General features: G+C 39.6%; 1 protein-coding gene across 2 annotated transcripts in view; it reads left to right on the plus strand.

Moving 5' to 3' along the window:
• Window positions 1-15,823, plus strand: part of LOC133305413 (uncharacterized) — a 33,880-nt gene extending 18,057 nt beyond the window's left edge. For both annotated transcript variants that reach the window (XM_061505632.1, XM_061505633.1), the window contains exons 10-11: window positions 811-1,118; window positions 14,737-15,823. In XM_061505632.1, coding sequence (XP_061361616.1) covers window positions 811-1,118; window positions 14,737-15,037 — 609 coding nt within the window. In that variant the 3' untranslated portion in view covers window positions 15,038-15,823. The remainder of the gene's footprint in view (window positions 1-810; window positions 1,119-14,736) is intronic.

The following is a 15,823-nucleotide window of genomic DNA, read 5'->3' on the forward strand; positions in this document are numbered from 1 at the left end:
TAGAGATCGACCCCTATTGCCTCGTCTTATAATATAAAATTTCAGCATAGAAAAGTGTTCATTTCAGCACAAGGTACTTATAAATCTGTACATTTTGCCACGTATCAAAGCCACTAGGCATCTGCATAGAAGGGTGTGCTAGAGTATTATAAATAATTTTCAGGCTCACAATATGGGTTATTTATTTTTAAAATGTAGTCTTTGCTATTTAGGTATGTTTGAGAAACTGTTTGAAAGGAATACAAGAATCCCATCCATTCGAGCATATACATTTCCTGTGGTTCGTGTTTGATAGCTTGACTAACATCAATTAGATAATCCCCATTGGAACAAATATAGTGATTCTGCATCTGCTCTAATTTTGATGAAATGAATTGTTAATGCACACCACCAGAAATTTTAGTAGTTGTATTTACATTATACTTTGAGTTGGAAAAGAAGAAAAGACAACAAAGGTGAGGAACAAATTGTATAAGAGACTATTAAACAACCTTCTTCCATGCTATAAATACCAATTGTAGCTTTCTTATCTTCAATCAAACTGTACTATCATTGACTTTAGAATTTACTTAGCATGCACGTGATACCTTGCTATTAGTTTGCTTGTCTGTGGTTAGAATTAATGCTTTGGACTTCCTTTCTCCAATACGTATCAAGGCAAATTTGGCACATTTTTTTAACATCAATTTTTGTTTTGGGATGGATGAGGGAGCTCTAGGAGAATATACATTTTATTTAATATATTATTCACTGGCACTACTTGTCTACTTGATTCATGAAAGAGAAGCTAATTTTGGATCCTTGTTGCAGCTATTTGAATTTTTGAAAGGCTTGGTTGGTGGAGTCATCTTCATTTTTTCAATCCATGCTATGAATGCATTTCTTGGTTGTGCAAGTTTCTCTTGGCCTTGTAATCCGCCTTCTTTAGATGCTTTGACTTGGCTAAAAGTGTATGGAAAAATGGGTCTGATAGTTGTTCAAGGAATTGTAATGGCAAGTGCTATTGCACTGGTGGAAGAATTGCTCTTTAGGTCATGGTTGCCCCAGGAAATCGCAGTTGATCTTGGATATCATAATGGAATTATCATTTCAGGGCTAGCATTTTCTTTCTTGCAGAGGTTAGTCTTCTTTCTGGAATCATTTTTGTCCATTGTATTCATGCATTACACTTTGGGTTTTTCAGGACACTAATTTGCTTTTTTATTCTCCCTTCCCCCAGCAACACCGATCTTCTAGCTAAAGTCTCTTATTTTTGTTTTGATTACTTTTGTTTTTCTTTCTTTTTGTCCTTATTCATTTGTTTGTTTCTGTTGAAAAAATAGAGAGAGAAAATAAGTGTTTGGAAGAAGAGAGACTGAGAGAGAGATGGAGATATAGAAGGGAAATGCTAAAACACAAAACTATTTTGTGAAATGGCACACGAAGAGTTAGAAATGCACGTGTTTTGTGTAAAACCGTTTTTCTCTCTCTCCACAAAAAACATATTCTGCTAAAAGTCTGAGCATGAGGTTATGTGATGAAAAGTCACGTTAAACTAGCATTATGCTATAAAATAATGGTTCCTTACCCTTAATTCAGAGATATAGCCTGATTCAAATATTTTTACCATTATGTGTTTGAAGGTCAAAGCCTACTTTCTTTTAACTTTCTCTTTCCCACTTTAACGTCGGATGTGTCCTAAATTCTATGCTTAACTGATCGATGGATTTGAGTACTTCACATGGAGCTTAACAAGGAGAGACGAGAGAGGTCTGGCGATGGCCCTCCTTCGGAGGAGGAAGACCTGAGGGAACGTAGCATTAAGAAACAGAAAGGTACAGAAGTGGAGGATGATACAATGGGTGAATCCATGCAAGAAAAAATTCCCGATACGGATGAAACACTTGTTCCCGAGACTCAGTTTCCTAAACTGGATTTCAAAAGAGCAGTTGTGGGCACAAGGAGAAAGACTATCTCATACAAGGACAAATTTCTAGACCTGAACGGGAATGGGAATGACTCAGACAGTGAGGAAGAAGATTGGAAAGCTATTCAAAGAAGGGAAGAGGAAGAAGAGGATAAAGCGGAAAAAGGGAATACTGAGGAAGAGTCGGACCCTTTGTGCCCAACCTATCAGTTCTCAAAAGAGGACCACAAGGAGGATTGTAAGATGGGGCTCCTTTCTCATTATCAAACTGTTAGGCAAAAAGATTAGCTCCATATTGTTGTTGTGTCGTCTTTTCATGAGATGGAACCTTTAGGGAACGTATGAAATTATTGAGTTAGATAATGGTTACATTCTTCTCAAATTTCATGACCAAAAAGACTACAATCATGTGCTCCATGAGGGGCCTTGAATTGTAGCTGACCATTATGTAGTGGTTCAAAGGTGGAGATCACTTTTTGATCCATATGATGAGTCTGTTAAGAAAATGACTGTGGATTCATATACCTGGATTACCTATTGAACTCTATCCATCTCATCACTTATGGAGGATAGGGAATCTATTTGGGAGACCTCTGAGAGTGAACCGTAACTCCATTAGAAAAGTAGAAGGAGGGAGTGAGATTACTGGAAAAGCTAGGTTAGCGAGGATTTGTATTGAAGTTAATCTCCGCAAAAGCTTGGTTTCCAAGTTTAAGATAAGAGATAGGGGTTTTCCAGTAACCTATGAAGGCCTTCACTTGGTGTGTTTTGCTTGTGGCCAATAGGACCAATGCAATGGAGGTAGTAGATGTTCTTTTGAGCTCAATGAACGGGAAGAAGTAGTGGAGCAGTATGCTAGGAAGGCAAGAAACGGACAACCTGCAAAACAGGAGAAGCAAGAGGAAGAAGCCTTTGGAGGATGGATGGTGGTCCATAGACCAGCGAAAGGAAGGAAGACGAAGCTTGTCCCAGAGAGCCAGGTGGTTTCGAAAGCTACTATGAAAGCTCAAGCCACGACGGAGCATTCAGCGATGAAAGCTCAGGCCACGGTGGTTCGTGTAGCACCGAGGAGGACCAACGGTCAAAAGAATTCTCTGAAGTCTGCTGCATCGAACAGTGGGACACTTACGAGGAATAAAGGTCTGCAAATATGCCCTGATATGAAGAAGCTTGCTTAGGAGATACAAAAAGGAAATATGGCATCAAAAAAGATCATTGATATCATACAGTTGACTTTGGAGAATAAGACAGGAGGTAGGAATACAAACCCCAAGAGTGTGGGAACTGATGCTGTCAGGAGGAACAGGGGTAATGAGAAGAAAGGTAGAAAAGGAGGTGGAGGCCCCAATGTCATACAAAAAGTCAATTCTACTTGCATGGATATGGATACTGGCACTAAAAATAGGTTGCCTCAAATGCCAAATCCTCCTGAAGATGCCCTAGTTTCTATTAACGGGAACAACTACAAGGTGGATTCAAAGAGCCAAAATATTGAATTGTGTAGAATATTCTAGAGTTTTTTTTACTTGTTTCTAGCTACTAGTCCCTTTGAGTAGTGTGATGCCTCTTCGGTTACTGTGTATTTTATTTATTACTTCAACTCCTTAACTACCTTGTAATCTGTATATAAAGATCCCTTTGGGTGTCAATCAATATATGAAAAATACATTTCAGTCTTATATTTCATCATGGTATCAAGAGCAGGTTATCTTGTTGTAAACCTCCACGTTTCTTTTTGTTTTCCATTTTTTCACTGTTTGTTAAAATAACTCAGAAACCATATCTGGACCCCTCCAATCACGAAACCAAGGCCACCATTGGACTCAGAAGCCATTTCCGAGTCGACCTACGTCAGCCCCGTCGTCGGAAAGTCAGCCACGCGCCGCCACTGCAGAACTGCCTTTCCGGCGCGTGTGAGCCACGTACCGGCCTCCGTTTGTCACGCGGCTTTCACAGAACGGCTCTCCTGGCCTTCCTCTTCCTATTCTGGGGGTTTAAATCACGATTGGAGCACTCTTCTTGCTGGGTCCAGTTGGTTCCTCTTCGTGACTTTCCGGAATAGTGTTTCTGAACGATTGGAGTTCCTTTTTTTACTTTTTTTTTTTATTTTGAACGATGGAAGTTGAAAATATTGAGGCTGAGAATAAACATTCTGAAAAATCATCCGGTAATGTTTCCGGTGTCTCTCCTCTTCCCTGTTCTTCGTCTTCCGGAGACAACCCAGCTATACAAATTACTAACCACCGTTTAAACGGTAAGAATTATGTGCAATGGCATCAATCTGTCAAGCTGTTTATCCAAGCAAAAGGGAAAATGGGGTATCTTGATGGAAAAAAGGAAAAACCCGAAGCTGATGAACCTGATTATGATAAATGGATGACTGAAAATGCCTTGGTCATGACCTGGTTGACTAACTCCATGGCTCCTGATATCAGTCAAACTTATTTGTTTCTTGATACGGCTCAGGAAATTTGGGATGCCGTTCAAGAATATTATTCTGACCTGGGCAATGCTTCTCAGGCTTTTGAACTCAGCACCAAGGTAAGAGAGTTACATCAAGAGGGGATGTCTGTGACTGAATACTTTCTTGCTTTAAAAACTCTGTGGCAGGAGTTGGATCTTTATGATGCAGCAGATCTTCAAGGTTTAGAAGCTAATGCAAGGTTTAAAAGTTACTTAGAGAAAAGACGTCTCTATGATTTTCTTGTTGGCCTTAATCGTGATCTTGATGATGTTCGTGGAAGGATATTGGGTCAGAACCCGTTACCTTCTATTGCAGCTGCGTTTTCTATGGTACGACGGGAGGAACTTCGCCGAAAGGTAATGTTGGAGACAAGAACTCTAAATCCTCCGATGTATATGCCTTAGTAGCAAAACATACTCCTCGTCCCCCTAGTGATGCAAAACGTTCTGACCGATGGTGTTCTTATTGCAATAAGAGTGGTACACTCGCGAAAAATGTTGAGAAATTCATGGAAAACCACCAAACTGGAAAACAAAGGGGATGAACAAGAGTCGTGCTTATCAAATCTCTTCTGATGTTAAGGGTGAGGAGTCTTGTGCCTCTCAAAATTCCGATGGTGTATTCATCCCTAAAGCTCAGATGAGCAATTTCAGAAGGTGATGTCTCAATCTGCTGAGGCAACTAGTCATGTTGCTCAACAAGGTATGGCATTCCATGTTGATCATAGTAGTCGTTGGATTCTTGATTCGGGAGCTTCTGATCATATGACAGGTAATGCATCCCTGTTTTGTTCTTATACCCCTTATTATCACCAGTCACGAATAAGGACTGCTGATGGTAGTTTCTCTAATATTGCGGGAAAAGGATCCATTAAGCTCTCTGAACTTATTACTCTGAATTCTGTCCTTCATGTCCCTTCTCTTACTTGTAACCTTATCTCTATTAGTAAACTTTCCTCTGAATTGCATTGTGTTGCTAAATTCTCTGCCAAAACCTGTGTTTTCAGGAACAGGATTCAGGGCTGATGATTGGCAGTGCTAGAGAGGAAGAAGGGCTTTACTATTTTGAAGAAGATTCTCATGAAAAGAGATTTTTTGCAAATCACTCTTTATGTTTATCAGACGATTGTAATGATGTTTTGTTGTGACATCGTCGTTTAGGACACCCAAATTTCTTTTATCTTCAAAAGCTGTTTCCAAACTTATTTATCAATAAAAAACCAAGTTCCTTTTTTTGTAATGATTGTCAGTTTGCAAAACACTCTCGTGTTTCTTATTTCCCCAGAGATTATCATGTTTCGTCTCCATTTACATTGATTCATAGTGATATTTGGGGCCCAGCTCGTGAAAAAAATATATCTGTAACTCGTTGGTTTATTACCTTCATTGATGATCATTCTAGAGTATGCTGGGTATATCTTCTAAAGGATAAGTCTGAAGCTGCAGCCACTTTTAAATTTTTTCATGCTATGGTACAAACTCACTTCCAGACCTCTATCCAAATCCTGCGACAACGGTACTGAATATTTTAATTCTGTTCTTGGTGATTACCTAACCAAGCAAGGTATTATCCATCAAAGTTCTTGTCCTAACACCCCTCGACAAAATGGGGTGGCTGAAAGAAAAAATAGACATCTCATTGAAGTTGCTAGAGCCCTCTTGTTTACAATGCATGTCCCTAAATACATGTGGGGGGAGGCTGTCTTGACTGCCTCATATCTCATCAATCGGATGCCCTCTCGCGTCCTGAATTTTCATTCTCCCATATCTTGCCTTACCCGCTCTTTTCCCTCCTTTCGGGCTCTCTCATCCCTTCCTCCAAAGTTGTTTGGCTGCGTGGTTTTTGTTCATATTCCTCCACATCAAACGTCCAAACTTGATCATAAGTCTGTTAAATGTGTCTTCATAGGATATCCTCCTAATCAAAAAGGTTACAAGTGCTACTCACCTTCTCTTCGAAAGGTCTTTGTTTCTATGGATGTTACTTTTTGTGAAACACAATCATTTTTTCCCTCGACTTCTCTTCAGGGGGAGTCTATTGGTGTAAATGAAGACAAGTCTTGGATTCCAAATAATTCTACTGTCTTACCTTTACCCTTGGAAACATCTGTTGTTTCTTTACCTTTGGAGACAGGGGGAGTTAATGTACAGGAGACAAGGACAGCAACTGTACCAGAGACTGGAGATCCTCCCGGTAAATGGGGAAAATTCTACAGCAGGCGTAAATCTCCTCAAGATCCTCTAGACTACTAGGATTCTGACCCGAGTCCTAGTTCCAGCAATCCACTTGAGAACACTGGTACAGCTGACCTAGATGTGCCCATTGCCCTTCGGAAAGGTATTAGATCTTGCACTGCTCATCCTATTTCTCATCACCTTTCATATGAAAAGTTATCTCTAGGTTTTCGTGCTTTCATCACTATATTAGACGGTACAAAAATACCAAAAAATATCCAAGAGGCACTTAATGACCCTAAATGGAGGGATGCAATCTTTGAAGAAATGGATGCACTTAAAAAAATGGAACTTGGGAGTCCGTGGCACTTTCCAGAGGAAAGGAAACTGTAGGTTGCAAATGGGTGTTCACAATAAAATTTAATGCAGATAACAGCATCAACGAATATAAGGTCAGATTGGTTGCCAAAGGATTTACTCAGACTTATAGGATAGACTATCAGGAGACGTTCGCTCCCGTTGCCAAACTTAACTCTATCCGAGTCCTACTATCACTTGCTGCCAACCTTGATTGGCCCTTGCATCAATTGGACGTAAAGAACGCTTTCTTAAATGGGGACTTACATGAGGAAGTTTACTTGGATCCACCACCTGGTTTTGAACAGGGAGATGGTTTAGTATGCATGTTGAAGAAGTCTCTTTATGGACTTAAACAATCCCCTAGAGAGTGTTTTGAAAAGTTTACTCGTGTTGTTAAAGAAAGAGGATTTATCCAAGTTCAGACTGATCACACTTTATTTTTTAAACACTCCGATAGTGGCAAAATTGCTATCCTCATTGTTTATGTTGACGACATAATTGTCACAAGTGATGACTGGGAGGAAATAAAATCTTTAAAGGGGGGTTTAGCTAATCAGTTTGAACTAAAGGATCTTGGATCACTCAAATATTTCCTTGGAATGGAAGTTGCTCATAGCAAGGTGGGAATTTCCTTATCTCAGAAGAAATATATCCTAGACCTGCTACAAGAAACAGGTATGCCTGGGTGCAAGCCTGCAGAAACTCCAGTTGAACCCAATATTAAATTAGGAATTGAAGATGGAAAAGATGTTGACAGGGAGCAATACCAAAGGTTGGTAGGGAAGCTGATCTACTTATCTCACACTCGGCCTGATATTGCATTTGCAGTTAGCATGGTTAGCCAATTCATGCATTCTCCTAAGGAAAAACACCTTAGTGCGGTTTATAGAATCCTCAAGTACCTCAAAAACACCCCTGGTCGAGGAATGCTCTTTAAAAGGGGACACAAGAGGATGATAGAAATCTATACAGATGCTGATTGGGCTGGCTCTGCTATGGACCGAAGATCCACTTCAGGATATTGTACCTATGTCTGGGGAAATCTTGTGACCTGGAGAAGTAAGAAACAAACTGTTGTTGCCAGAAGCAGTGCAAAAGCAGAATTTCGGGTGCTAGCCCATGGCATTTGTGAAGGAATCTGGTTAAGAAGACTCCTTGGAGAATTAAAGATATCTTATTCTCTACCTGTGAGACTCTATTGTAATAATAAGGCTGCAGTCAGTATTGCTCAAAATCATGTACATCATGATAGAACCAAACATGTGGAGGTTGATCGTCATTTTATCAAAGAAAAATTGGAGGAGGGTAGTGTATGTTTGTCATATATACCTACCAAGGAGCAAACAACTGACATTCTCACCAAAGGATTACACAAACCCATCTTTGAGGATTTAATTAGCAAGTTGGGGATGATCAATATATATCTCCCAACTTGAGGGGGAGTGTAGAATATTCTAGAGTTTTTTTTACCTGTTTCTAGCTACTAGTCCCTTTGAGTAGTGTGATGCCTCTTCGGTTACTGTGTATTTTATTTATTACTTCAACTCCTTAACTACCTTGTAATCTGTACATAAAGATCCCTTTAGGTGTCAATCAATATATGAAAAATACATTTCAGTCTTATGATTTCATCAAATTGGATAAGGCTGCTATGAAGGAAAGAGAAGGACATCCTAAACATAATAAGATATGCAACTGAGGCCTAGAATAGGGAGGCTTTTGACAGTGCTTTGGTGATATTAGTGGAGAGTCCGTGGGACTTTCCTTTTTGGTGGTTGCGGATTTTCTGTTTGTTATCCATGATTATAAGTTGCTGGGACTGTAGAAGGGTGGGGAAGAAGTGTCTTCCTCCCTTTATTCGTGATCTTAAGCAAAGATTCAAAATAAAAGCTATGGCTCTTTTGGAAACCAAAATAAGTGGTGATAGAGCTAGGGAAGTTATTAAAAAATTAGGTTTTAACAAGCATTTTTTGCAAGAAGCAGTGGGTTTCTTCGATGGAATTTGAGTTCTGTGGGACGATAAGGAAGTTGAGTTGGATGTATTATTGCTAGTCATCAATTTGCCCATATTAAAATGAAATTCATTGATTCTCAAAAGTCAGTTCTAGTAACCTTCATTTATGGTAGCCCTAGAAGGGTTGATTGGAGGACTCTTTGGCATGACCTTCAGTCTCTCTTTCCTGCAGATAATAAGTGTTGGATGGCGCTAGGGGTTTTCAACTTCTTATTGCATTTCCATGAAAAGAATGAAGGTGCAGATTTCTGCAAGGAAAGTGCTATGGAGATGTCGCGATGTTTGGAAGATATTGGGTTTAAAGGACCCAAATTCACTTGGAAATGTGGCAGGTTTGAGGAGAGGTTGGATCGGGCTATTTCTAACGAGGCCTGGAGTGTTCGGTGGCCCAATAGCTACATTAGTCATCTCCCCTATTTTAATCCAGACCATAAGCCCATCCTCCGGACAAATGGTGACCATCCTTTGGGTCATACTAGCAACAAACCCTTTAGATTTTTACTGGCCCGGACGACGTCTGATGAGTTTGGGTCGTTAGTGAGTAGATGTTGGCCCGCTAGTAAGGACTGGGTGTCTGGTTCCAGGTATTTTGATGTGGAAGAGTCTCAATGGCACTACCACTCATTCAAGGCTAAAGCTAGAGAGAAACAGCGCCACTATGCGAGACTCAATGGGATTGACCGCCATCTGGACATCCAATTCAGTAGCAGCTTGGCTAGAATCCAGAAAGATCTTTGGAATCAACTTGAAACGATCCTTATTCAAGAAGATCTTGAATGGTTTCAAAAAGCTCGTTGCAACTGGATAAAACTTAGTGACAGGAACACAAGATTTTTTCATGCTAATGTGGTGGCTAGGAGAAGGAGAAATAGGATCGAGGAGGATGATAGTGGCATATGGGTAACAGGTGAACAAGATCTCATTCAACATGCTACTGAGTACTTTAGAACCTTTTTTCATGATGAGGTGCTTCCATTTTTCAGTTCCTTTTGAGGGGGGCCTTCCCTCTTCTAGGTAACCAGGAATTGCTGGATATTGGGAGACTACCCACTAAGTTGCCTGGGCCTAATGAGTTGAACGCTGCCTTTTTTCAATCCCAATGGAGGATGTTGGACCCTCTGCCTGTAAGCTGGTTAAAGAGGTTTTTGCAACCCTAAATGTGTGAGGAAAATCAATCAGACTCATATATGTCTGATCCAGAAAATGGAGGCTCCAGAGGCGATTACACAGTTCTGCTCTATCAGTATTTGTAATGTTTCTTACAAAATCATTACGAAACTAATTTCGAATAAGTTGAAGCAAATCATGCCTATTCTGATATCTCCTAACCAGTGTAGCTTTGTTATCATAGCTCAGGAGGTTGCTCACTCGATAAGAACGAAAAAGGGAAGAACGAGTTGATGGCAATTAAAATCGATCTGGAGAAGGCATATGATTGTCTAAGTTGGGTTTTTATCAAAGATACTTTGGAGGATGCTGGCTTTTCGTAGGGGGTAGTTGATCTTATCAGCCAATGTGTTTCATCATCTTCTCTAAACGTGTTATGGAATGGCAAAACTACTTTGAATTTCCAGCTTACTAGAGGAATTAGGCAGGGGGACCCCATCTCCCCCTATATATTCGTTTTCTATATAGAGCGTCTTGCTCATCTCATCCAACTTGTTGTCCCGCAGAAGGAATGGTGCCCTATCTTTTTGAGAAGAAAGGGTCCTCCTTTGACTCACTTCTTTTTTGCAGATGACATAATCTTGTTCGTGGAAGTCTCTACTGAGCAAGCGAGTATCATTTGTTCTGTCCTTGACTATTTTTGCAAGGTTTCTAGCTAGTTCGTTAGTCAGGATAAAACCAGGGTTGCTTTTTCTAAGAATGTTAACTTTAATAGATCTAGGGAAATCAGTTAGGCTTTGGGGTTTGGAGTGACTAGTGATCTTGGAAAATTAGGATCCTCTTGCACCATGGTAGAGTCAAGGGAGGTTCCTTTAGCCATATTTTGGATCGTGTGAACAGAAGGTTAAATTTGTGGAACGCATCTGCTCTCTCTATGAGTGGGAGAATCACCCTTGCAAAGTCGGTTCTCTTTACCTTACCCTCTTATACCATGCAATCTTCTGACCTCCCTCTCTCGGTGTGTGATGAGATGGAGAAAGGTACCCGTAATTTTATTTGGGGTTCGTCTTCGAATAAAAGAATGGTACACCTTATTAAATGGGACAATTTATGCCAACCAATGAAAGAGGTGGGCTTGACATGAAGCATGAGAGATCTGTTAATAAAGCTTATATGATGAAAGTCGGGCATGGAATGTTAACTGAAAGGAATGCTCTTTGGGTGCAAGTCTTACGTAGCAAGTATAGAATGAGGGATGACCATGGTTGTTGAATCACAATACGTATCGTGAATCGTTCGGCTGCTTTTTTGTATCGTGAATCGTATCGAATCGTAAGATTCAGAAACAAATTAAAAATAACTTAAAAATATATAATATCATATAAATTCAAATTAAAAAAAATCTAAATACCAAAATCCATAAGTAACCAAATCTAAAACCAGTTATTTCTCATATTCATTAAATTTCAAGACTAATATTATCACTACTATCACTATCAGGATCTAGTATTGGCATATCTAGTCCTTCATCCTCTCCATTAGTAGAGTCATCTGACTCATCTCCCATATCTTGTTCAATAATTTGAGATCCTTTTCTGTTATCATTCCTGTTGACATCCTCTTGACATTCTTCTTTGGAGCCATTTTTATTATTTCTATTACTGTAAAAGAGAAAAAAAAAAAAATCAAAGGCAAAAAATATTAGGTAAGTCCGTAGGTGTCTTCAGCTAATGCACTAATACTCAATTGAATTTATTCACTATTTAAATGAAAAAGGAAATAGCACTTTCATAAGCAATAAACAATTACGAGAAACTGCTAAAAAAAAGGCCTTGATCTTGGTTTTATAGGAAATTTGGCATTTTAGAGAATCCAATAACATTGTTTGATCGGATGACCCCACTGAGTGAAATAAAGCCTGGTTGTTCATATATATTTCATATCCATTCAATATCCAACAATAATTCAAATCAAGGACCAAGGCCAACTTCAGGGCTATAAAAAAAATAGATGCCAATCAATACACACTAGTCCAACCTGGTTTGAAATGTGTACGTGTCTTATAAATAGAAACAATAATCTATTTATAAAACACATCCTCTCATGCATTTTAAATTGAGAACACATTGCAGCTTTTTCATAATATTATAATAATATATTAATATATGTATTCCTCTGATCCTCCCATCACTATAATATTTAAATTTATTTACAAATTCCAATCACAAACCCATTTCAAAAATAGTGCCCGTCTGTTTCAAAACAAAAAAAAATAGTACCCGTACGGCCGTTCTCCTCTGCAAGTCTTCTTCTGCACGTTCTCCTCTGCAAGTCTTCTTCGTCTTCTTCTACACGCTCTTCTCCTCTGCAAGTCTTCTTCTACACATAGTCTCTCCTCTGAAATTTCTGTTTCGCTGCTTCTTGTTTTTTAATTTCTGTTTCAATTTCATTGTTTCGTTGCTTTTTCAATTTCTGAAATTTCTGTTTCGCTCCTTTTGTTTTTTAAATTGGATTTTGAATCCCTGATTTTTCTGAAGCAACCTTTCATATAACAAGTAACATCATGTCGTTCCAAGCGACTGTTGAGTTTTTTTTTTTTTAAAGCGACTGTTGAGTTTTTTTTTTATATTTTGAATCACAAATGTAATTTCGATTCACGATTCGGTTGCGAATCGTTCGATTCTACGATTCCAACCCACGATTCATACCAAAAACGATTCATTATTGCGATCTGTATCGATTTGGGTTAGTATCGTATCGTATCGTATCGCACGATACGTATCGCGTATCGTGCGATACTAACAACCATGGGGATGACCTTATTCCGAAGGTCAAAAGAAGGAGCAATTCCTCCAACCTCTGGAAAGGTATAACTAATTCCTGGCCAGAGGTCCTTAAAGGCTTGAGAATCCAAATTGGAAATGGGAAGAACACTCGTTTTTGTCTAATAATAGGGTGACTAACTGCGGCTCACTCTTGAATATGGTTACTAGTTTCCTTCCTGAATCAGAGCTATCTAAGAAAGTTGGAGACTATGTTTGCCAAGATGGTTCATGGAACTGGGATCTTCTGAGTCATTTCTTGCCTTCGGATATGATTGGCTGGATGACTGGGATTATTCCTCCTTCTCCGGACAAGGGTGAGGATGGGGTCATTTGGGACATGACTAATAATGGTGCTTTTTTAGTCAAGTCTGCCTAGAACCTCCTTAACCCGGTTAGTTCTCAACTTTCTTAGATAACTCTGATTCAGGAAGGAAACTGGTTACTAGTTTCAACCCTGAATCAGAGCTATCTAAGAAAGTTGAGGACTATGTTTCCGAAGATGGTTCATGGAACTGGGATCTTCTGAGTCGTTTCTTGCCTTCGGATACGATTGGCTCGATGACTGGGATTATCCCTCCTTCTCCGGACAAGGGTGAGGATGGGGTCATTTGGGACATGACTAAAATGGTGCTTTTTTAGTCAAGTCTGCCTACAACCTCCTTAACCCGATTAGTTCTTCCCTTTCTCAGTGTGACTGGTCTCTGATTTGGGACTGGGAGGGGCCCTATCATATAAAGAATTTCCTTTGGCTCCTTATAGGACAAAAGCTGCTTACAAATGCGGAAAGAATCAGGAGACACATGGGGGATCTGAGCAGCTGTCCTCGGTGTTCTTTCCACACTAATGATTGCCTACATATTTTCAAGGACTATAGATGGACCAGAGAGCTCTAGCTAAAGCTGATTGGCAATGAGCAGAATAATCACTCCTTCAACCCTTCCCTTCTAGACTGGCTGGGATTCATTCTTTGCAAGAAAAATGATTCATCTAAATCTTCTAGACATTTTGTTTGGTGTGTGTTGTTGGCTCATTTGGCAGGACGGGAATAGGCTTGTATTCGAAGGTAGTAGCAAAACGCAGGAGAATTTGATTGCTCGGGCTAGATGTATATCTGACAGCATTTTAGTCGCGGAGCAAACTCTTTCTTGAGCAGGAATTTCCCCTAGTTGGAAAAAATCAGAGATTCTGGTTAAATGGAAATTCCCCCCTTTGGCTGGACCAAACTCAACTCGGATGGCGCTTGTAAGTGGGAGTCTAGGCGGAATGATGCAGTGGTGTGATGAGAGATTGCAGTGGTAGATGGCTGTTGGGCTTCTCCAAGAACTTAGGCAGAGGCAATGCAATTTCATCCCCACTGAACTTTGGGGTGCCTTCGTTGGTCTAGATCAAGCTTGGGAGTGTGGGTACAAGCACATCTGGCTCGAGAGTGACTCTACAACCCTGGTCACTTTTCTTTTGAATGGCTGTAGTCCTCAAAAGCCTTGTTTTAAACTGGTCTAGAGAATTCAATCTGTTCTCAGTCGACCTTGGCATCTCATGATTTCCCCTAGGGAAGCTAACAAAGCTGCTGACTGGTTAGCGAATTTATCCCTCTCCCAAGACTAGGATACTGTTACCTTTGAGAATCCCCGCTAGGATGCAGCTCCCTTGTGCAGCAGGACTCCATGGGTGTTTCTACTCCCAGATTAGTTAGTTAATTGTTGTTTTGTTTCCTTTATTTATAAAAATAACGATGGAGGTGTCCTTTTAACAACATACCTCCTTTTTCTTTTCTAGGCTTGTGTTTGTATTTACTAGGCAAGCTTACAATGCATATGAATCTACAAGAGTTTTATTCTCTTTTTTCCTAGTCAAAATCTTATCTTCTCTTTTGGTGGGGTTTTCAGGTGTCTACAAGCAATACCAGGACTTTGGCTTTTATCTTTGTCTTTGTCAGGTGCCCGACAGAGAAATGGAGGCAGCCTCTCGATTCCTATAGGGCTACGCACAGGGATGATGGCATCCACTTTTATCTTGCAAAAAGGTGGTTTTTTAACATATAATAATAAGGGCAACTTTCCTCTCTGGATAATCGGAAGTCATCCATTTCAACCATTTAGTGGTTTAGTTGGTTTGTTATTTTCTTTATCATTGGCAATACTCCTCTACCCTAGACAGACTTCACAAAAAAGAGAAGCTCAGGAATGAGTAGAAAATTCATCTGTGAAAAACATTAAAATTATGAGTTTGGTAATGCCTTCCTGTTAATATGCCAAAATTGTAAGTGGTTGGTGGGGCATTTTGATTCTACTATGCACAGTACAAGAAAATGAGAAGTAGAGAATGGGAAAGACGGTAATTGAGGGGCATACAAAGAAAGATGAAACTTATGGAAAATTAAAGGCTTCAGTTCTCTGAGTATAATGCAAAATTCTCATCTGGAACCTAGAGGCAGGCACCAATCATGGTGGGGGTTTTAGATTTTTGAAATGATGTACAAGGTCAATTTTGTAAGTAGAAGGCTACAGGTTTGTACAAAGTTTTTGACGCTTTCTTTTTGTACTTTATCAACCAATCTAAGTGTACAGTAGGATTGCTGCAAGTTTGGCTAGCTTTGTCACTATTTATCAGAACGCTATATGATGCTGAAGAGTCAGTATATAGGACCTTAGGTGGGAATACAGTTATGTTCTACTCCTTTATTTCTCTTTTGTTTGCCATTTTCAGAGGCATATTTATTGTAACACTAAATCACGAGTGACTCCAATATTTTCCAAAGCAATGAGAATCCATGTTACTTACTCTTCATGATTTACTGTTAAGCCCCTCCCATCTTCCAGTCCAAGGAGAAAAGTTGGTTCGATAGTTGTTGCAAGATTTCCTGCATCCACTTGCCAATCGGTACTCTTTCATAGAAGGGCATAAATGGTCACTTGTAAATTTTAAGGGTATTTTTTTCCCTGTAGTTTTACAAACTATTATTTTTATTTTTAT

This window comes from Gastrolobium bilobum, unplaced genomic scaffold, assembly GCF_033153095.1.
Source record: "Gastrolobium bilobum isolate Gb01-03AN ecotype WA unplaced genomic scaffold, APGP_CSIRO_Gbil_v1 utg1221, whole genome shotgun sequence".
NCBI lineage: Eukaryota > Viridiplantae > Streptophyta > Magnoliopsida > Fabales > Fabaceae > Gastrolobium > Gastrolobium bilobum.